The sequence below is a fragment of the Eschrichtius robustus genome, chromosome 15, assembly GCF_028021215.1.
Source record: "Eschrichtius robustus isolate mEscRob2 chromosome 15, mEscRob2.pri, whole genome shotgun sequence".
NCBI classification, from domain to species: domain Eukaryota; kingdom Metazoa; phylum Chordata; class Mammalia; order Artiodactyla; family Eschrichtiidae; genus Eschrichtius; species Eschrichtius robustus.
Genome location: NC_090838.1, coordinates 21787877 through 21811890, shown reverse-complemented (window position 1 = coordinate 21811890; position 24014 = coordinate 21787877). Strand labels below are relative to the sequence as shown.

The 24014-nt window shown below is 40.9% G+C and overlaps 1 protein-coding gene across 2 annotated transcripts in view; it reads right to left on the bottom strand.

Moving 5' to 3' along the window:
- Window positions 1–2362: 2362 nt before the first annotated feature.
- The window catches only part of ZNF512 (zinc finger protein 512), a 32046-nt gene continuing 10394 nt past the window's right edge, over window positions 2363–24014 (bottom strand). For both annotated transcript variants that reach the window (XM_068564122.1, XM_068564123.1), the window contains exons 4-14: window positions 23146–23241; window positions 22464–22547; window positions 21681–21805; window positions 21055–21141; window positions 20543–20641; window positions 19785–19952; window positions 16666–16860; window positions 8811–8912; window positions 7826–7888; window positions 6554–6652; window positions 2363–4387 (exon numbers count right to left, since the gene is read on the bottom strand). In XM_068564122.1, coding sequence (XP_068420223.1) covers window positions 4079–4387; window positions 6554–6652; window positions 7826–7888; window positions 8811–8912; window positions 16666–16860; window positions 19785–19952; window positions 20543–20641; window positions 21055–21141; window positions 21681–21805; window positions 22464–22547; window positions 23146–23241 — 1427 coding nt within the window. In that variant the 3' untranslated portion in view covers window positions 2363–4078. The remainder of the gene's footprint in view (window positions 4388–6553; window positions 6653–7825; window positions 7889–8810; window positions 8913–16665; window positions 16861–19784; window positions 19953–20542; window positions 20642–21054; window positions 21142–21680; window positions 21806–22463; window positions 22548–23145; window positions 23242–24014) is intronic.

The following is a 24014-nucleotide window of genomic DNA, read 5'->3' as shown; positions in this document are numbered from 1 at the left end:
GGAAGCTCTTGAAAAGGCAAGAGGTAATGACTGTTCGGAATGGAATGGCAAACATGGAGGTGAACAGAAGACATGGGGGAGAGCTGATTCTTAGTGTGAGGGGAAGAGGAAGCAGAAGTAAAATTCCTAAACTGTTCTTTTTGAAGAAGGAGGTGGGGAGAGTATTTTTTCTTTCTTGTTTGTGTGAACTTTTTCTTTTTGGCCACAACATGCGGCTTGCAGGATCTTTCTTCCCAGACCATGGATTGAACCCATGCCCCCTGCAGTGGAAGCATGGAGTCTTAACCACTGGACCACCAGGGACATGCCTGAACTGATTTTTAAAATGAAGCACTTCAGACATAGCAAAAAATATAGAAAAGTATAACAAACTCACTATCGATTTGAAAAAATAAGAACTTACCATTCACTTGTCCCTCCGGATCCCTGAAGCACTATCTAAAGTTGATGTTTATCATGCCTGTGCATGTTTTCCTGCTATCTTTTCTATATTTTATTAAAATATATTTATAGGTACTATATTTATATAGCCTATATACTTTTATTTCTATATATCCATAAACAATAGAGCATTGTTTTTCCATGTTTTTAAAACCTTCCACAGATGGGACACTTGATGTATTCTATAACTTGCTTTTCCCAGAGTTTATTTTGGAGCTGTATTCATGATGATACAAGAAGACCTAGTTCTTGGGATAGTGTTAAAGGGGTAAGGTTACCTGACTGAAATGGAAAATCCAGCCCGTCCCGCATGGTGCTGCAGAGGGGCAGCCCCATCCAGCATCTCAGTTCACATCTGGTGGTATCACCCCCCACCTGACACTCCCCTAGCTGTCCCCGTTGCCTTAGGAAGAAATCCACTACCTCGAGTGGCATGCAGAGAACCAGATCCTCTCCCCCAATGACTTACCCACTGAGTCACGTAAAGGTTTTCTGTGTCTCTTGGTTGAATGAATCAGTTGTTTTAAAGAGATGTGAGGAAAAAAGTGCTTTAAAACCTGCTATTAAACAAATGCTAATTTTTTTTAAAGAAGACCTGGTTCTTTTGACAGCTGTATAGTGTTCTTTAGGATGACTACCACAACTTACCCATTTTCTCCTGATAATGGACAAGTAGGTTATGTAGGAGACTAGGCTCATGAAGAGACCCAAGATTATATCATGACTCAAAGAAAAGACATTTATTTTTTGCTCATACAATAGTCTCAGATAGATAGATCATCCTGATTGGCAAATAGTCTTTCTTGGGGTCATTCAGGGAATCAATATCTTCCATGTTATGGTCTACCATGCCCTAGAGGCTGCCTTATCAACTGCATCTAGCCAGAAGAAGGGGAAAGAAAGCATGGAGGTACACTCGCTCTCTTAAAAGTCCTGGCATGGAATTGACACACATCACTTGCACTCACATTCCACCACAGAGAAGTTAGTTGGCTACCCCATCACTACAGGGGAATTGGCTGGAGGGCTGGAAATGTAGTCTAGCCATTTCTCCTATAATCCTATAACTCTGCAAGGTAAAGCCAATTTTGCTGGACAGCCAGTAGTCTCTGGTACAGGATGTTTCCAGTACATATTGGAAATTAGACTGCAACATCATTCTTGTAGATGTCTAGTAGAACACCTGACCAGGAGTAGTTTGTATAGCCGTAGAAGTGAAATTACTGAGTCTCAGGGCATATCTTCAATTTTAAGAGATCCTGCCAATTAGTTTTTAAATTGATTGTACCAATGTCCATTCCAAAGTGCAGGGAGTTCACATTGCTCCAAAATCTAGCTAGACCTGATACCATTCAATGTCAATAAATATTATTCTAATGAATTTGGTTAAAAAACTTAAAAATTCAATTAATATATTTGGTATAATCTCTAGTGAGTCCTGCTGATCCCTGGCTCAGATAGGAAAAAGGATCACCTGCGAGGGCCCTGGATGAGACTGGACAAGTTTAATCTCACACCAATTACAGGCACACATCTGTTATTGGGGGTTTGGGTGTAGACCACCACAATAAAGTAAATTTCACAATAAAGCAAGTCACATGAATTTTTCAGTTTCCCAGTGCATATAAAAGGTATGTTTATATTATATTGTAGTCTATTTAAAGTGTGCAATACCATTATGTCTAAAACAACAATGTACATACTTTAATTAAAATCGGTATCTGTAAAGGGAAGAGCAATAAAGCAAGGTATGAGTGGATTCATTCGAACCAGCATATTTCAGGGCCCAAAGAACTATGGACACAACTGTATGTGTTACTTCTTCCAAACTCATTCCCACCTCTAGTCGTTATCTTCCCCAGACACACTGTGTCAGCAAGGAGACAGGTAGCACGTTGGAGTCAATGAACAATGGAAAACATCATTCTAACACAGAGTCATTTATTTTTCTTGCCATTGCCAAACATTCCCCAAGTCTTACTCACCAGAAATTAACAGAGCTTCTCCATTTTCCTCCCTGACAATCCTCATGTACGGAAAGGGCTTTAAGGGAGCAACTGCCAATGACAATGTTGAGTGGACAGACCATGTCCTTCCCTTGTTGCAAAACTACCCGTTCTGGCAGTATCCCAATCAGGTTTCAATGCTCCCATGTTTGAAAGTGGTCTTCACAAAAGCCCACATTTTAAGGCTATATGGAGGAGCACAGAGAACAGAGTTAAAAGTGGTAACAGCCTTTCAGAATTTGAAAAGGCAGTATTGGTCCATATTAGGGTTAAGGGTCCCTGGCTTTTTATGTGGCATAAGCCACAAAAATTGGCAAGAATATAGAAGACCAATATTTATGGAAAAGGGGAAGAGAATCCAGGAATACGACAACAGAGCTGATCTAACCAATGCTCCAAGGAAAGCCAGCCTCAAAGAGAAACAGCCTAACAGATACTATCAGGTAGGCATGAGGTTCAGAAAAAGAACTTTTCTTTCCAACTCCAGATAAATATCTACACCTGGTGTCAAAGTCTCAGGTTATAAAAAGGACAGAACACAACATCTAAAAAAGAAGGTAGAGGACAATATTCTCAGAGAATTCAAAGAGACAGACTTTGGCTAAAGGGAGATACGAGGACTTAACAGAGTGCAGACTAACAAGTCAGGTCAAGTCCAGGGGAGAAGGAATGTGCACCTTGCCTACCAATCTTCACGGGAGTACCAGCAATATTAGGGTTCTGTGTCAAACATCAGGAGCAAAAGGGTTTCTTCCTCTCTCAATCCTCAAAACTTCAGGAGCAACACAAGCTGCAGGAGGGCACTGGTCATAGCAACAGATGAGGCCTCACACCCAGGGAAGTTGAGGCGGTATTTATTTTTGCTGCTACTTTCTTCTTTCCAGTCATTTTATGTGTGGGACACATTCCTCCTAAGGCTGCATTTCATGTGTGTGGCTCTAGGTACTTACTGCCACCTGGGACAAACAAAGCATTTCCTAGGAAAACCTGTGTCCGGAGGGTCTAGCTTTTTTTATTCTAAATCTATTTTCTCACTTTCAATCCTAAAACCATATTGAGACAACAAACAGCCTCCATAAATTCTGTCACCCAAGCAGACAGGGGAACCTTATTAAAGGAGTGACAACAGTTCTAGGTTCTAGGCTTGTTATATCACAAATACAAAATGATAAATCAGTATGGTTTTAAAAAGTTAGTTTGGAATTGTTTTATAAGATGACGGAGCGACTACGAAATCAATGGAGCTTCCAAGAACATTCTACACCCCAGTACGGAAAGGATAATCAAACAGGTTTCTTAGTCTTGTACGGGGCAAGAAGGGCCTATAGTGGGCCTTAAGGAGGAGCTCTTTGGGCAAGATAAGAGAAAAACAGGAGGACTCCAATGAGAATAGCAGGAAAATCTACCAAAAAGGAGATGGGGGTGGGGGTGGTGGAGGGTCCACGTGAATCAATAGGGAAAACACGGAAATTTACACAGGAAGAAGGAGCTGAGAGTGCCACAGCCTTACACAAACAGCTGAAAGAGTAAATTTCTCTTCACTTGGCCCCCATGACTCAGGCCTCTCCACACAGGTCCCTGTGACCACAGCATCCCATCCACTCTCCCAGGAATGCTTTCACACTGACTGCCTATTTCTTTCCTCGTTTATGATTCGTCTTTGGGGGCTTGACTTTCTGGAACTGTGTTGGCACTGGCTCCTGCTCTGGTTCTTTACAGGACGTTGCCACAAGCAGTTCCTCATGACTCCTCCTCTGATCCTTCCCTACTCTAAGACTCAGCTCTGTCTCAGGAAGCTCAATGCCAGGCTGCTGCCGCCTTCTTAGAGACCTTCGGCTCCTGTGCTGCTGCCTCCGCTTTTCTTCTTCTTGCTGTCGCTGTTTTATCTTCATCAGCTTCTCAAAGCTTTTGGTCGTTGTTGGGTTTACAACAAACCAATCCTACAGAGGCAAAACAGAAACATCTGTCGTTGTTGGGTTTACAACAAACCAATCCTACAGAAGCAAAACAGAAAATATAGTGCACTAGGAAGTGGTATGGGAAGATTTTTTTTTAAAGGCATGATTAGGACAGAACACAGTAAAGAGGAAACAGATATGGAACCAGAGCTTAGAACTGTGTCTTTTAAACTGGAGAAATTCAGTACAGAGCAGTCATTACAAGCATTTCTTGTGTAAGACATGATTTCGGGTACAACAATAAGTGACCTAGGAAGTCTGATTACTTAGCATGATCCCACCCACTCCTCTCCTTTTAAAAATCTTCTCATGAGATGTAAAGCACTGAGCCACAGGAGATTTTTATTTCATGACAGTGTAGTGGTTAAGAGCATGAATTTTGCAGGCAGACCACCCGGGTGCAAATCCTAGCTCTGTTTCTAGCCATGTGACCATCAGAAAATTACTTAACCTCTCTGAGTCTCAGTTTAAAAAATTAAGGGTTAGGGACTTCCCTGGTGGCGCAGTGGTTAAGAATCCGCCTGCCAACGCAGGGGACATAGGTTCGAGCCTTGGTCCGGGAAGATCCCACATGCCGCGGAGCAACTAAGCCCGTGCGCCACAACTACTGAGCCTGCACCCTAGAGCCCGCGAGCCACAACTACTGAGTCCGTGTGCCACAACTACTGAGCCCACATGCTGCAACTACTGAAGCCCAGGAGCCTAGAGCCCGTGCTCCGCAACAAGAGAAGCCACCGCAATGAGAAGCCCGCACACAGCTCTCCGCAACAAGAGAAAGCCTGCGTGCAGCAACGAAGACTGAATGCAGCCAAAAAAATAAATAAAATTAAAAAAAAAAAAGTGAGGCAGAAAGGGAGGAACAAGGTAAACATGTTTAACACCACAAGGATTTCATAAATACAGGCATAAATTATTGAACAAATACTTGGGAGCATGTCCCAAACTAAGTGAAATTTGTTGGTTCCAAGTTTTGAAACAGAAACTGGAGAAACAAGTGAACTATACAAAGGCCAGATTTTGTCAGGAGATAATTATCTTTCAAATACTTCCCAAAGCATGAAAAGGTAATATTATTAAAAAAAAAAAAAAAAAAAAAAAGACTGCCTTCCTGAAGAAATCTCAGATATGGAAAGGGATTCCCAAAGCTTCAACCAGTAAAGCAACAGAAACCACAATGGATGACACTAACTAAAGCCCACACTGCTAAGAACTATTGCATCTGAAGGCAGAGGACAGCTGCAGGCGCTTGCTATATTTCCTCACCAGGCAACAACAGTATCTGCAGTAAAATATTCCAAGAGAATGTACACTCTACTCCTTGAGCTTTTGCAATAAGGGTATTTAATTATATAGTAGACAATTTCTCTGTTCACCTAGACTCCTAAAAACTTTCCCCAAGAGAAAACTCTTGACCTTCTGAACTTAAGGCATTTTTAACAGAATTTTTTAATTTTGAAAATTTACAAACTTTCCAGAAAAGTTACAATAGTTCAATGAACACCTACATTGACCATTGTTAATCTCGCTTCCCCTCCTTCTCTTCCTTCTTCCCTCCCTCCCTCCCTTCCTCTGAACCATTCACAATTTAGCTACAGACATGACACTGCATCCCTAAAAACATCATCATGTATCTGCCTAAGAACAAGCGCATTCCCCTGCATAACTACAATACAATTATCACATTTTGGAATATTAACATTGACACATTACTATTACTTAGTAGTACAGCTAGTATTCAAATTGCCTCAACTGTCTCAATAACATCTTTTACATCGTTTCTATGTGGTATTTCAACAATATTCAAAACAGGTTGCTCAAAGATGTTGGAATACCAGAAAACAGGAGCATAGACATTGCTGTGAAACAAGAATTCCAAAGGTGTAAATGCAGCCTGGTTCCCAAATGTCTGATTTAATTGGACTTAAGATAATTAGAAGAGTCAGGGATGCTCACACCCACAGTGATTTTAAATGCTTTCACAGAAAAATACTATTACACGTCTAATTTTAGGAAGTTTTTAAACTCTAATGTAGACCCTTTAGTCTCTGACAGTCTTAGCCTATAACAGGCACAAAATTCACATCCCTTGTGGCATATTCATGGGGTCCACAAGATTATAAAAACACCGTGGGAAAGGAGAAACCTCACCTCAGCGTGGACAGAGTTGATGTGATACTTGACACCACTCTCTGACACAAATTCTTTTTGACATAGAAGACACTTGTATTTTCCAGCCACAAAGGTTCCCTATTTTCAAGAAAGAAAGAAAGAGAATGGTAAATTCAGGAACACATACCTGGGCAATGGGTAGCAACTGTCAGAGATGAAAAGAGGAGATACTACTTCAGCAAAGTGAAGAAGGAAGAAAATCCAAAACAGCACTATATTTAGGAAAACAAGTTTGGGCGTACTATCACCATAATACATCTATCCTAATGCAATTCTATACCAAACACCGACCCCACTGACCCTCCCCAACACAACCTGAAGTTCCCCTAATTTTATTATGTAACATGTCACATTTTTCTATCTTCCCTTATGTCTTCCACTTCACTTCCAGGTTCTCTTGGTTCCTCCCCTCAAATGATCAAACTCCTTAAGTTCAATGAGGCACCAATGTGCAATTCTTCCCACTAGAATCAATCCACTGCTGCAAAGAGTGCCTTAGGAATCCAGAATTAGAAGAGTACCCTCCATAAGACCTAGCTGAATGACTCAGAAACTAGGATCAAGATGACAAACTCCTAAGCATTCCTGGACAGATCTGGTTTGGATGCCTCCAACTCCCTTGTTGCCTTGACTGAGACTTCTCTCCACTCCTGAAGCTGCGGGTTTCCGTAGTGCTTATTTTGTGTGAGGAGATACTTCTGAATGGGAATGGAAAGTGACAGCAATCCCCATGACTGGTAGGTTGTAGGGCACCGGGGTCAACATGGAAAAGATTCAGTGAGGTGAATGGCTATTAGCCTAACACCCAGGGATCACACCTCTCATCCCCAGAAGCCAGAATAGTTCAGATGGGTTTGAGGATCTTCACCAATCCAGATAAGCACAATGTAGGTTGATTCTAGGAAGCTGAAGGCCCAATAAGACAGGGCAGGCCCAGTGTGGTAGACGCTCAGGTGGAAGAAGTTAAATCCCTGGTAGGGACTCAGAACTATATATTTTTCTCCAAATTTTTTCATTGATATGACTTATGGCTATTTTGGCCCATTCTGCATCTTGGACATACCCTGGCATCCCACCCAATTAACAGACCGAGGATCTTTGGGACAAAAAAAAAAAAACTAAACTAAACTAAACAAGCCTTTGAAGATAATAGCAAACAGGACAACTAGCTGTTCACTGAATCTGAATTCTCTTCCATGTCAGACTATTTTAGAGGTCACGTTAAGATAAATAGTTCAGAACATTACAAACCAATGTACAAGAGCCCAGGTGAGCTTTAAGGCCAGATACACTACTGTAGACAGCCTCACAGCCCTGAAAAAGAGAAAAAGAAATCATGTGAAGACTACACCAAACAGCATCCTTTTCTTAGCAACCTGGCCATTTACACTAACCCACTGTACCCTTGCGGGGGGGAGGGAGGGGGGAAGAAGCCCAATAAATTGCACCACAAACCACACAGAAAAATATGTAAGCCAAAGAACAAAAAGAAAACCAAGGAAAGGTAAAAGAAAAAGAGGTAAATAAGTTGTTTAAAAAAGCTTAAAACACTCTGTTCCCTGGTACTTTTCTGATACTTACAAAAATACAAAAAATTGTACGCTCAAATTTTTCCAAAAATCAGCTTTCTTTAGTGCAAATGTGTCTTTTACTTCTTATATATCTACTCCTGCCCAAAGTACTGCATATATAGCTGTAGTAGATTAATGATGGCTGGAAATTCTCTGCCACTCTTCCCATCAAGAAGTGAGTCATTTATCCTCCCTTTGAAACTGGGTAAGTCCTGTGATTTTTTTGACCAACAGCATGCTATGGAAATGAGGCTGAACAAATTCTGAAGCTAGGCCAAAGAGATCTGAGCTGTTGCTTTTATGTTCTTGGAATACTCTGTCTGAGAATTCAGTCACCATGTACCCCACTGGTAACCCAACTACCATGCAAGAGAGAGAGGCCATATGGACAATCAATCTCCCAGCTGAAGTAGCTGCTTTGAAGCCACCTGGTATTCAGGCCCCATCAGAGCTTCCAGCAGAATGCAACCCATGAATGATTCCAGCTGGTGCCATATACAACTGCCCTCTGAGCCTTGACAGAATTGTTGATTTACAGAATCGTTAACAAAGTAATTGATATTTTAAGCCTCTAAAGTTCAGGTGCTTTGTCACAAAGGAATAAATAACTGAAACAACAGATGCTTGGTCAACATTTAGTGAATAAATGAATGAGAAAGAACCACCTGGTTAGGACACTGAATGCGATGATACTTCTTGATATCTGACTTCCATTTGTGTAGGACTTCCTGGCTGAAGGTCGGTAGCCCAGGACGAGTATATTTTAACTAAAAGACAAGCAACATTTTGTTGGAGGAATCCAACTTTCAACCAAAATACTCCAAAAGTAACAGAATTACATAACTCTTCAGGTTCATATAATTCTAGAGTTGCAGAAGTATATTTTCATACACAAAAATGATAATATGTAAGATCCTTTAAAGTTCCTGAAACACGTAAGTATAATTGCCTACTGTTCTGTCTTAAAATAGTTTGATTTTTAAGAGGACAGGAGACTTTCAGATATAACACTTCATCTAAAGTTGAAAAAAAAAGCTAGTGACAGAGCATTATACAGTTAAAATATTTGTTACAAGAGAAAGCAATATAAATTTTCCCTCTCTATATATTATATATAATATGTATATATTATACTCAAGGAACATATATATATTACATATTCAATAGAAATATATGGATATGGGTCAAAGGCTATAAATCAAAATGTTAACAGTGGTATTCTCTGGGTGCTAGAATTCTGAGTGATTTTCATTTTTTTCCTGCTTATCTGCATTTATCATTTTTCTTCAATGACATCATGTTAATTTTTGATATTTTAAAAATTCTAACACAAAAAAATTAAGGTTCAACCTGAAAGAATGTGAGAAAACTCAGGGAATAGAACATCTATTCTTTGCTTATACTGCAAAAGTAGAATTATTCCTAGCACTTCCTTTCACATGCTTTGACACCAGTTAGTCTCTTCTTACAACTATAACTAGTTTCCAGAAGGGTTAACACCTGTAGAGACAGTTCTTGCAAAGTTCACCATTGGTAATACACAGTCCTCCTGCTTGAAAAATGGAAGCATCTGAAAGGAAACTGATTCTCTGAGACAGAAGAACAGATCCAAGCCCACAGAGGTTAATGGAGGAAGTAAGAAAGGTAACCTAAAGAACCTTCGGTAAATCACAGTACAAAACTGGTTTTATTTATAAGCATTTCCTCTTTCTTAGTCATTTTAATAGTATTAATTCTTCCAATCCATGAGCATGGTATATTTTTCCATTTGTTTCTGTTGTCTGCAATTTCTTTCATCAGTGTCTTATAGTTTTCTAAGTATAGGTCTTTTACCTCCTCTGTGAGATTTATTCCTAGGTATTTCATTCTTTTTGATGCAATTGTTAATGGGATTGTTTTAATTCTGATTTCTGATAGCTTGTTTTTAGTGTATAGAAACACAACAGATTTCTGTGTATTAATTTTGTACCCTGCAACTTTCCTGAATTCATTGATCAGTTCTATTAGCTTTTGGTGGTATCCTTTGGATTTTCTTTATATTGTAGTCTGTCATCTGCAAACAGTGACAATTTTACTTCTTTCCAGTTTGGATGCCATTGATTTTATTTTCTTGTCTGATTGCTGTTGCTAGGACTTCCAATACTATGTTTAATAAAAGTGGGCATCCTTATCTTCTTGATCTTAGAAGAAATGCTTTTAGCTTTCCACTATTGAGTAGGATGTTACTGGCAGGCTTGTAACAGATGGCCTTTATCATGTTGACGTATGTTCCCTCTGTAACCACTTTGTTGAGAATTTTTATCATAGATGGATTGCATTTTGTCAAAAGTTTTTCTGTATCTATTCAGATAACCACATGCTTTCCATTCTTTCGTTTGTTAATGTGGTATATCACACTGACTGATTTGTGGATACTGAACCATCATTGCATCCCTGAGATAAATCCCACATGATCATGGTGTATGATCCTTTTAATGTATTGTTGAATTAGATTTGCTAATACTTTGTTGAGGATTTTGCTTCATGTTCCTCAGTGATACTGACCTGTAATTTTCTTTTTTTGTGGTGTCTTTTTCAGGTTTTGGTATCAGGGTGATGCTGGCTTCACAGAATGAGTTCAGAAGTGTTCCTTCCTCTTCAATTTTTTGAAACAGTTTGAGAAGGACCAGTGTTCACTCTTCTTTATATGTTTTGTAGAATTGACCTATGAGGCCATCTGGTCCTGAACTTCTGTTCGTAGGGAGCTTTTAAATTACTGATTCAATTTGGTCTGTTCATATTTTCTATTTCTTTCTGATTCAGTCTTGGGAGATTGGATGTTTCTAGGAATTTATCCATTTCAGTTACTGTATTCTTCAGTTCTTCGGTTCTTCTTTATATTTTTTAACTCTTTGTTAAACTTCTCATTGTTCATCCATTCTTTTCCTGATTTCATTGAGTATCTTTATGAGCATCACCTTGAACTCTATCAGGTAGAAGGCTTATCTACTCTTTGCTTAGTTCTTCTTCCAGGATTTTGTCTTGTTCCTTTGTCTGGAACATAGTCCTCTTTCTCCTCATTTTGCCTAATTCTCTGTGTTTATTTCCATATATTAGACAGGTCAGTTACAGTTCCCCATCTTGGAGAAGTGGCCTTATGTATGAGACATCCTGTGGCACCTAGCAGCACACTCCCCTCGGGTCACCAGAACAATATGCTCTAGGGATTTCCCCCTATGTGGGCTATGTGAGCCCTTCTTTAGTGGCGGGGCTGGCTACTGTGGGCACACTGGTAGGCGGGGCTGGCACCTGGTCCAGCTGGCTGCTAGGCCCTGACTGATGCAGTGGCTGCCGGCCCACTGGTGGGCAAGACTGGGTCCCAGTGCGGCTGACAGCAGGTCCCCAGGGGGTCCTGGGACTGGTGGTGACCTGCTGGTGGGCAGAACTGGGTCCTAGGGTGTCTGGCTACCAGGATTGGGGGCACCCAGGGATGATACTGGCCTGCTGGTGGATGGGACAAGTCCAGTAAGGCTGGCTGTGTAGCCCAGGGGGTCCTGGGGCTGGTGCCAACCCACTGTTGGGCAGGTCCAGGTCCCAGAAAAGCTGCCTGTGCAGCCTGGGGCTCTTAGTGCTGGTGCTGGCCCACTGGTGAGCAGGGCCAGGCTCTAGGGGGTGTCAGGGCTGGTGCAGGCCTGCTGGTGGGTGGGGCCAGGTCCTGGGCCAGTGGTGGAGGGAGCTGGGTCCCAGTGTGGTAGCTGCTCAGCCTGAGCCGGTCCTGGGACTGGTGCTGACTGGCTGGTGGGTGGTAAGCCCCTGGTGCTCACAGGCTAGAGGGAGGACTCCAAAATGGCACTTGCCAGCACCGGTGTCCTCGCAGTCAAACAAGCTCCCCAAAATGGCTGCCACCAGTGACTGTTTCCCCTGGGGGAGTCACAGTTGCCTCCTGCCTCTCTGGGAGGCTCTCTAAAACCAGCAAGTGGGTCTGACTCAGGCTTCTTTCCAATTACTGTCTCTGTGCTGGGTCTTGGTGTGTGTGAGGTTTTTTGGTGTGCTCTCTAAGAGGAGAGTCTCTGTTTCCTACAGCCCTCTGGCTCTCCTGTATGCAAGCCCTGCTGGCCTTCAAAGTCAAACATTCTGGGTGCTCATCTTCCCAGTGCAGGACCCCCAGGCTGGGGAGGAGTCAGATGTGGGGCTCAGACCCCTCACAGCCTAGGGAGAACTGCTGCAGTTATGAATATTCTTCTGCTTGTGGGTCACCTATCCAGGGATATGGGTCTTGACTACCATGTCTCTGCCCCTCCTACCCATCTTGTTGTAGTGCCTTCTTTACATCTTTAGTTGTGGATATAACTGCTATTTTCTGCTAGTCTTCACCTCATTCTCAAAGATAGTTGCTCTGTAAACAGGTTTGTCCATGGGAGGAGGTGAGCTCACAGTCATACTACTCTACCATCTTGGCTACTCCCCCATGAATGGTTTAAATTAAATAGGATGTAGGGGGAACCCAAAATGTAGTAAGAGTAACACATGAACCTTATTCAAATGAGAAATATAATTATTACAAATGAGAAACATAATGAAAGGAGTGGGGGAGGTGGGAACCAACCTAAGAAACTTTGGAAAACAGTACTTTGACTATATATGCTAAGGCTAAAGATTAAAAAAACTGTATACGGGCTTCCCTGGTGGCGCAGTGGTTGAGAGTCTGCCTGCCAATGCAGGGGACACGGGTTCGAGCCCTGGTCTGGGAAGATCCCACATGCCGTGGAGCGGCTAGGCCCGTGAGCCACAACTACTGAGCCTACGCGTCTGGAGCCTGTGCTCCGCAACAAGAGAGGCTGCGATAGTGAGAGGCCCGCTTGCCACAACTGGTGAGGGCACTCGCACGGAAACGAAGACCCAACACAGCCAAAAGTAAATAAATTAATTAATTTAAAAAAAAAAAAAAAAAACTGTATACAAGTATTAGTCTCTAGTTAGTAAATTTGTTTTTTACAAATTTGAGGTATGGGTTAACAATTCTGAAACTACTTCATGTTATAGTAGGATTGAGCAAATAAATAAATGTACTGTAGACAGTGACAGCCAGGATTCTCACTACTAGAGAAAGGAGTTACAAGTAAGGAAAAAAGACGGTGCGAATGAAACTTGTAGTGTTGGACTGGAGATGAATCATGGCTTTAAACAGACAGATATAGAATAAATACTAGTACGTGTATGTGTGCATGAATATTCATACATAAATGTCATATTTCTATCTGTCAAGAGGGCCCAGAAGCAATGACATCCCAGTAGGAATGAGTACACCTAGCACTCAAATCTTTGTTTCTAAATATATTCTCCAATAAAAGAAAGCAGGATTCCTTAGAGAAACAGTTGGTTCCAGGGCTGGGGCAAGAAAAATACAAGATGCACCTACTGTATCTCATGGTGTCAGAGAATTTAAAAATGCTCAAAAAGTGATAGGGACATGCTGAAAAGACACAGGAGCCCACTTGAAAGAGCCCTTGATGGCCAAATCTGGGACAAGTTGAGCAGCAAAATAATAATAGCATTGGATTATAACCCTAGAATAAAATAAGTATCCATGACTCCATACTTACATAAATAATAGAAGAAAAAGATCTTTCTCACAGTAGAATTCCAATTAACAATTGAATAAGAAATGATGGAAACAGAAAATCATCATTAGACTAAAACACAATAGAAATAATTGTTGCAGGCAAGAATCACTGATGGATGCTAAAAGTAAGTGGGCAGAAGTATAAAAAGACAGATTAGTTGAATGTCTCAATCTCGCCACAAAATATTTATTAATTACAAAGGGGAAAACTGTAATTTTGCCATGGAGAAAACTGGACACCTAATCAAGTGACCAAGGTTATTATCATCAGTAAAAAGATACATATACCTCCTAATACGGTACATTGTGAAGGGCCAACATTGCTTTGAAGGCATTTTTGCCAAAAACATAAAACCTTCAATCTAATCTTGAGAAAATACCAGGCACACCCACATTAGGGATATTCTACAAAATAACCAGAGAGTCTCTTCAAAAGTGTCAAGGACACAAAAGACAAAGAATGCCCAAAGAACTGTAACAGATTGGAGGAGACTAAGGAGACACAGTAAACAAAATTAAATGTGGAATCCTGATGGGATGCTGATGGGATCGTGTTATACTTACATGTAAGATGTTGGCATTAGAGGAAGCTGGGTAAAGAGCACATGGAAACTCTGTACTAATTTTGCAATGATTTTGTAAGTCTAAAATTATTTCAAAATACAAAGGTTTTTTAATAAAGGAATATAGATTTGTAAAATAGTAAGAAATATATATTGGTCTCTGTGCCCTAGATCCTGCTAATACTTAGTCTTTGACCCTGGTACTTGACACAGAGGTCCTAAAATTTGTAATTCCCTCAGTTATAGGAATATCTGACACAGAGCTCCTAAATCTCTTGGAATTTCCTGGGTGACAGAAGCATCTTTTGTTCTAATGAGTTGACTCTTGGTGGACTCCTAGAAGGGGGCTGGTCACCAGAAAGACAAAGCAATGATTAGAAGTTTGGAACTTTCAGGCCCACCTCCTATTCTCTGGGAAGCAGAGAGGGTATGAAAATGGAGTTAATAATCAATCATGCCTATGTGATGAACCCTCCATAAAAATCCCCAAATAACAGGGTTCAGAGAACTTCTGGGTTGGTGAACATATCTATGTGCCAGGAGAGTGACACACCCCCAACTCCACAGGACAAGAGCTCTGATGCTCAGGACTCTTCCAGACCTCACCCTATGCATCTCTTCATCTGGTTGTTCATCTGTACCCTTCATTACATCCTTTATAATAAACCAGTAAACGTGTTTCCCTGAGTTCTGTGAATCATTTGAGCAAATTATCAAACACAAGAAGGGGGTCATGGGAACCCCAATTTATAGCCAATCCATCAGAGTACAAGTTGACAACCTGGGACTTATGACTGGAATGTGAAGTTAAAGCAGTCTTGTGGGATTGAGCCTTAACTTATATGATATGATATTAACTCCAAGTAGATAGTGTCAGAACTATATTAAATTGTAGGATACCCAGCTGGTGTTGGAGAATTGGCCAGTGTGGGAAAACCCCACACATCTGGTATCAGAAGTATTGTGAGTGTGTAGTAGTGTGAGAGTAAAGGAAAACACAGGAGGTTTTCCTAAACAAATTGCTTGTGTTTGCATCAAGAAACACCGGAAGGACACACAAGAAACTAATAAGAATGGTTAACCATAGATACAGGAGAGGAAAAAGACAAATGAGAGTGAGCTATCTCAATGTTTATCATCATTTTGACTTTTGAACCACAATCCAAAAAATTAAGTTTTCATGTTTAAAAAAAATAATTATGCCTTAAAACCCATACACGGTCAAAATATAAAACTGTTTGATGATTTTGAGAAAGTATCTGCTAGGTAACACTACCAAAACTTATCAGTGAGCTAACAAATTCTCTAACACATACCATGCAAAATGAAAGCAAATGGACTGCAATATCACAAGATATATATCACTGTGCAAAATTCACATCTAAACTGAATTTAGATAACCATGTCCTTTAGCCTGTGGCATGAAAAAAGTGGCAATAAATCTGAAACAAGAAAGGATGTTCTGATATTCAAAAACAGGATCCAACTTCTTGGACACCAGTAGGACTGATTTTTAGACCAAATAAGAAAAAGTGTTAACTTCTAGATGTGACCTATTTTCTTGTAACACATAACATTCCTCTCACATGGGTCAAAGCACTAGGCCAAATCTAAACTATTCTTCTTGACACCCTGGAGAGTAACAGGCCCTTAACTCTGATCTTAGTCCTTACTGTATAGCCCTCCAACCCCTTCCCATGACTACTCCACTGTCATATACTCCTTGTCTCCTCTTGGCCAAATAGGGCTCCTTCCCTCTATGATCTGTTTATTCTAAACCAAAGGCTTCCAAGCTGGGTTCTGCACCCCTCAGAAGTACATTTGGGGCCATGGAGGGGAATGACAAAAGTATCAAGGAGAAGGCTAAGTAGACAAGCCTTTGGGCTCACTACCCCTAGTTACTCAGAGCAACTCCATTTTTAGTTATTTTATATAATGGTGTTTTGCATAAGCCTTTACTATTTGGGAAAAAAAGTAGGTGGGGAAAGGGGTCCTACTGCTATAAAAACAAACTGAAAACACCTACCTAAACTAAATATTAAACTACTACATATGAACTAACCAAGTGGAAACATACTGGGCAAAGACCAAACAAAAAAGTGACCTGGGAATTCAGGTTCACCCTGGAAGTAGCCTAAAATTAAGAGGGCTCCTTAATGAACTTCTGAAAAAGACTGCCACTCTAGGACCTACATGAATCCAAACACTGAAGCTGGATCAGATATACTCCATCTCCAAGGATAAAGGAGCAAAATATTGTCTATCATGTACTCACTCAAGTGTGTTTACTTTTCTGTATGTAGTAAGCCAGTATCAGACATAATGCTTCAAAATTAATACTACTTTCTGCCTCACCTTCCGATCATCAGGTACCAGATCCTGAAGCACCTTTCTCTTAGGCCACTCCTTGGCTAGTTCAGCAGAGGCCAGCTCCTGCAGGTGGTATACAGCTATCTTGGCAGAACGCCTCTGAACTCGGCCCCCACTCTTTGGCTCCAAGCTCATGTCCTTCAAGCATTCTGGCTGTCCTGACTCTGGAAAGAAGGATATCTGCAAGAATAAGACACAGTACAACACAGGCCTGAGAAATGGCTTCCATCAGATCCAGTGATTAAAGGCTGTCCTTCCTGCTCTCAGTATCGAAAGAGCTATTTAAAAAAAAAAAAAGAAAGAAAAGAAAGCTACTTACTAGCTTGCTAACCACTAGTATAAAGCTCTACCATCTTAATGCATATTTTACTGGTAAAAAGCTTCTTAGCAGGATAAAATCTGTTGTGTTGGAATAAGTGAAAGTGGTTAAAAGTCAAGATATACCCATATACAAAGAAATAAACATCAACCCATATACAAAAATTAATTCAAAATGGATCATAGCCGTAAATGTAAACCATAAAAGTATAAAAATTCTAGAAGAAACCTAGGGAGAACGTTTTGTGATCCTGGGCATGATGGTTTTTTGATGTGTCAACTTGGTGAGGCTACTGTCATCAGTTAATCAACCAAACATTAATCTAGATGCTGATGTGAAGGTATTCTTGTAAATCTAATACATGTCCATAATCAGTTGACTTTAAGTAAGAGAGGTGTGACAGAAAAAAGAGGTAGGAGACATTTCAAGCACGAGAGAGACTCAATACTGTTGCTGACTCGAAGATAAATGGACCATGAGCCAGGGATTGCAGGTAGCCTTTAGAAGGTGAGCACATCTCCCAGCAAACATGGAAATGAGGTCCTATACCTGAATGGAACTGAATTCTTGAACCATCTTAATGAGCCTGGAAACAGATCCTCTCCTCGAGCCTCCAGAAAGGAACAGCCCTACCGACACTTTGATTCCAGTCTTGTGAGGCTCTACGGCTCTCTGGTTCCCCTGTTGTGAGGGGAACCAGCTGAGCCATGCTGTAACCTGGACTTCTGGCCTAATAAACTGTGAGATAATACAGTTGTGTTGTTTAAGCCATTAATTTTATGGTGATTGTTATAATGCAGCAAAAGAAAATTATACACTGGATTGGGCAAAGATATCTTAGATACAACAACAAAAGCATTATCCATAAAAGGAAAGAAAAAGATAAACTGAACTTTATGAAAATTAAGAATTCTGCCCTTTGAAAAACACTATAAAAAATGCAAAGACAAGCTACAGACTGGGAGAAAATATTTGCAAAACATGTATCTGCTAAAAGACTCGTGTCCAGGGACTTCCCTGTTGGTCCAGTGGTTAAGACTCTGCACTCCCAATGCAAGGGGCACGGGTTTGATCTCCAGTCGGGGAATTCAGATGCTGCATTCCGCACAGTGCAGCAAAAAATAATAATAATAATAAATGAATAAATAAAAGGCTTGTGTCCAGAATATATAAAAAACTCAAAATATATTTAAAACGTAATAGCAAGACAACAAAAACTGCAACAATAAAATGAACATAGGATTTCGACAGACACTTCACTAAAGAAGAAACTTCACTAAAGACTGACATTGCCAATAAGCAGATGAAAAGATGGTCAATATCATTAGTCATTAGGGAAATGCAAATTTAAACTGCAGTAAAATACTGCTACATACCTATTAGAATGGATTTAAAAAATGAACATGACAAGGGCAAGTGCTGATAAAGACGCAAAGCTCCTGGAATTCTCATACTTTGTTGGTGAGAATGCAAAATGGCACAGCCACTTAGGAAAACAGTTTGGCAGTTTCTTACAAAGTTAAACATACACTTATCATATGACCTAACAATCCCATTCCTAAGTATTTACCCAAGAGAAATTAAAACTTATTTTCAGGGCTCCCCTGGTGGCGCAGTGGTTGAGAATCTGCCTGCCAATGCAGGGGACACGGGTTCGAGCCCTGGCCTGGGAAGATCCCACATGCCGCGGAGCAACTAGGCCCGTGAGCCACAACTACTGAGCCTGCGCCTCTGGAGCCTGTGCTCCACAACAAGAGAGGCCGCGATAGTGAGAGGCCCGCGCACCGCGATGAAGAGTGGCCCCCGCTTGCCACAACTAGAGAAAGCCCTCGCACAGAAACAAAGACCCAACACAGCCAACAGAAATAAATAAATTAATTAATTTAAAAAAAAACAAAAACAAAACTTATTTTCACACAAAAACCTTTATGTAAATATTTATAGCAGCTTATTCAAAACTGCCAAAAACTAGAAACGACTCCAATGCTCTTCAACTGGTGAATGGATAAATTGTGAAATATCCATACAATGGAATCCTAGACAGAAACAAAAAGGAATGAACTAATGATCCCTGCAACACACAGATGAATCACAAATGCATTATGCTAAGTGAAAGAAGCCAGACTCAAGAGGGTATATACTGCATGATTCCATTTACATGACATTCCAAAAAGGCAAAACTATAGGGACAGGAAATAGATCAGTGGTTGCCAGGGGCTGGGGATGGGAAGAACAACTGACTACAAAGGGACACAAAAGAATCTGGGGGGCATGATCAAATTGTTCTATATCTTGATCATGGTGGTAATTACATGACTGTATGTTTTTGTCAAAACTCTTATAACTGTATACTAAAAAGAGTGAATATTAATTACCATATGTAAGTTATATCTTGCAACTTAACGCTAAAAAAAAAAAAAACGCGGTGGGGGAGCCTAGAAATGTAATCAGGAAAAGAAAAAGTCAAGACAAAAAAATTGGAATAGAGGAATCAGCTGGATAGAATCCCACAAAATTTCTCGCTTAGGGAGAATGCCTTAAGCTTTAAAAATATAGTAATGAGTTTACTTCTGCCCAGACTATACAATGAACTTTGATTTCTTTAACCTAATAACGATCAAACAGCAGACAGGAGAGCACAAAAGAACAAGGAAGAGAGAGAACAAAAACATTCAGATTACAAGGGACTACAAATGAGGAACCAAGGAGGTAGGAAAGATGCAGGGGCAAGCAGTCACCGCAGAACAGATCCCCAAACAGGGTCTGGAAAGCAATCAGTACTCACAGGCCCATGCTCTGACCTCAGATGATACGCAAGTCCAGCCTTCGATCTATATGGCTTTCCACAGTGGTGACATTTCAGGGTCATCTTCTCCAGCTCTGCAGCCCCTTTGCCACATTTTCTGACATGATACAGATATCCCATGATGCTGGTGAAGCTACTAGAGCAACTCTGAACAAAGGAGAGAGGCCTATATTATAATCTTACATATTTTTATATGATTTCTTAACTTCCAAATAGCCACATCATACAAACAGACGCTCTGATATCACTAGACCCTCTCCAGCATTTCCCATTGGCACAACCCTTCCTTGTCCCTGGCCCAACTGCTGTCCTATCTACCACCAAGTATGATATTCAATCAATTCAGTCAGCAATCAGTAAACTAGAACTGTATACCTCGTCTGTGTCACAGCTTCCTCCTTGGTCTATGATCCAACTCCACCCCAATATCAAACAGCCAGCAATATCAAAGTTCCTCACATGAGGTTACTACAATCCTCTTTATCACGCTAAAGAAAGGATGACAAAGAAACTCCTTCAAACAAAGGGAAAAGGGAGAACAAACTTCTGGAGATGAGAAAGAAAATAAAGAACTGTTAATGAGTTCAGGAGACCCTGAAAAACAGAAGTCGCTCTTATGCTGGAAGATGACACAAAACCAGGTCTGTAAGGGAGAAGTAGGAGACATGGAAGCGAATAACAGAAAGACATTCACCTGAGACTCCAGGCAGAAGGAGTTGCTGTCTTTGGGCTCTTACCTCACGCATGCACCTCAGCTTTCCCAGTCTCTTGAGAACTGTTCGGAGACGTTCCCTCTCACTTGGCTCATCTATTTCATCTCCAGCCTTCAAGATGGGCTAGAAAGCAAGAGAAGCAAACAGGCAAATGACTCATGGACAAGACAGATACAAAAAAAAAATTCTATCATAGGAGAATCAAGGACTGGACTAGTACCTAAGCTGATGCCCATGAAGTCTAAGTTGTCTGACTCCTGGCTTTCTCCATCTTCTCCTAAACAGTGGAGTGAATGTAAAGGAACTAAGAGTTCAAAGCCTCTACCTCCCAGGATATGAACCTTTGGGCTAACCTAAACACAAATACCTATGTATCCACATTTCATTGTGTGTAACTCTTCTATCTAAAGGGTCTTCTTACTTAACACCCCATGAAGTCCCAGAGCCTTAGCCATCTCCACTGATTTATCTACACTCGTCCAAGTAAAGGCATCCAAATACCACATAGGCTCATACAGCACAGAAGACACTCTTACCAAGCTATTATGATTTGCCATGACATGATACTTCATCCCTGCCAGTGAACGAAGTTGTTTCCCACAATGATGACAAGTGAACATTTCCTACAAGGGAAAAATACTGCTCAGGGCCAGGCTGTTCAACAGAGAAATAGAATGTCACAAAGTCCTATTCAACTGCTCTGGTCTGTATCTCCTTTATTTCCCAAATTCTATAATAGTCAATGAATCTCAAAATCCCAAAAGCTCATTGTCATGTCCTCAAGGGCAAAGAGGTAAAGGCTATTCATTTTCAAAATAATAAGAACTACCATTTACTGAGTGCCAGTATTTGCCAAGTAATGGGGTAGGCATTTAGCATGTAATATTTCTTTTTTATCCTCTCATGGACTACACAAGGTAGTAACTATCTCTACTTTATAAATGAGAAAACTGAGGTCCACACACAGAAAGCTACATGACACAACTAGTAAGTAGCTGAATGAAGATTCAAACCCAAGTCTGTCAGACTCCAGAGTCTATGTTTTCTCTATGACACAATGCTGCCTCTTCTCCACAATAATCAGCATATCCAACACAGTGCCAGAGATTTCAAGTTTGGGTAAAAAGTCATAACAGTTATGAAATGCCACAAAATATCTAACCTGTTTGCAGTTTTCCATGTGTTTCTTTAAGCCCTCTATGGTCTTTCTCCCCACTGCCTGGCAGGTAGGACAGGAGACACTGCCTTTATCCACAATTTCTAAGTACCACTGCTCCTCTAAACTGCCTACAAAGGAGAGAAAGGAACACTTACAATTTGCAGTATTCTCCAGAAACAAAAAGCACAATCCCAGATTTTAGGAAAAGTATCATAAAGTGGCTTTTCCTCTTCCTGGGGGAAAGACTCTTGCTATATATAACTTCTAGAAATAATTTTTTTCAGGCAGTGAAGAGTTTCTGAAACTCCTACTCAATTCCCCACGATCAAAACCATCCAACAACCACTCCAAAGCCCAGTGGCTTAAAGAAATGAGCAATAATTTTTTTCCCAGTTTTACTGACGTATAACTGTCAATGGGTAATATTTTTCATAGTAGCATATAAGAATGGGATACTGAGATATATAACAATCAGTTTGCCAAGTGTTTCCTATGTGCCTGAGACTTTGTTAAATGTTTTTATCCCATTTAATTTTCACAACAATTCTGACTGCCTTTATTATTCCTATTTAAAGACAAGGAAACTGAAGTTTGCAGAAATTAAGAGGCAGGTCAAAAAATTAATGCAGAGCCAAAACTTGAACAAACGTGACTGACCTCCAAAGCCATGCGCTTAATAAGTGCCTCCCTAAAAAAATGCTTTGGTACATCATTCCTTTACCAACAACAACAAAAAAGACAGAATGAGAGAACCAGATCTCACAAAGCTTCCAACAGAAGGCATACCTGCTGCATAAGCTGGTGGTTCCTTCCGAATACGACGAGCCTGGGCTTTGGGATTAGGCTGAGTTTTAGGCCGTTGCTTCCTCCCTGACGCAAGACAGAAACTTGAAGCCCAACACATCACCTTTGCTGACCCCTCTCTAGCACCAAAATCTCTTTCCTCCTCTTCTCAACACCCTAGGCCCCACTCCCTCAACCAAATGACTCCCTTAGATCATGACAGAAGAAAACGGTAAAATAAGGCAGGATGGGGGGACTTCCCTGGTGATCCAGTGGTTAAGACTCCGCGCTCCCAATGCAAGGGGCCCGGGTTCAATCGCTGGTCAGGGAACTAAGATCCCACATACCGCAACTAAGCCTACACGCTGCAATTAGAGAGCCCGCGCGCTACAACTACTGAGCCTGCGAGCTCTAGAGCCCGCGAGCCTCAACCAGAGAAGCCCGTGCGCCACAACTAGAGAGCCCGTATGCCACAACTAGAGAAGCCCGTGCGCCGCAACAAAGATCCAGCGCAGCCAAAATTTAAAAAAAAAAAAAAAGGCAGGATGGAGGCCATTCCTTGCCAAAAAATTCAAAGGGCTCAAAACTGCTTAAGGGCCAAAATCTAAGGTCCCTCTCCCTTTCACCTTCAGAGAATAAAGCCCAGGCACGCAGTGAAAAAGAATTAGCAAAATTACTCCCTTACCATAAAGCTTATGCTTCTTCTGAGGAAATTCTCGATAGTCTTCATCTTCTTCCTGCCTGGGCTTCCTTTTTCCTTTGGCTGATACTCCACCTGACCCTGAAATAACATAGGAAAACAAAACAAAATCTCAGTATGGTTTATATGAGAACATCTATGCCCGCCTTCAAATCATCGATCACAAGACCACCAAAGGGAAAGATTATCAGCAAGCACAGGTCTTACAGAAGTGTCTGTAACATTTTTAGGGAAGTTGGTATAACTTTTCATTAACTGACTCAACCTCCCCTTTTCCTTTTGTACTGTTCTCCATCCCAAGTGATCAACTGTTCCCTATGAAAAATAAGATCCTTCAGGCAGTGTCATTTGTTTGATCCTGATTTGAGGCTAACTGTTCAAGATAAAGGGCTACTAAGAACCCTTCAGACTATAACCACTAATAAATTCCACTTAGAATAATCCTTCCACTAGCCCCTAAACCCTCAACAGAGGATCAAACTAGAGCAACGGGAAAGAAAGTTCAATTCGTATGAAGAGGAAAGGCTATACCATATAACCTAGAGGAGTAAGATCAGCAGAATTTCACTCTGTAAAACAGAGGGACAGTTCATGAAGCTAACAGTATATGACAGCCTAACACCTTAAAAAAATTTTCTGGGGACTTCCCTGGCGGTCCACTGGTTAGGACTTGGTGCTTTCACTGCCATGGCCCAGGTTCAATCCCTGGTTGGGGAACTAAGATACCACAAGTCGAGTGGCACGGCCAAAAAAAAAAAAAAGGAAAATTCAACCACTAATAACGAACACATATGTGGTACTTAATACTTTAAGAGCCATTTACAACAGCTACCTCAAATATAACTTTAGAGAGT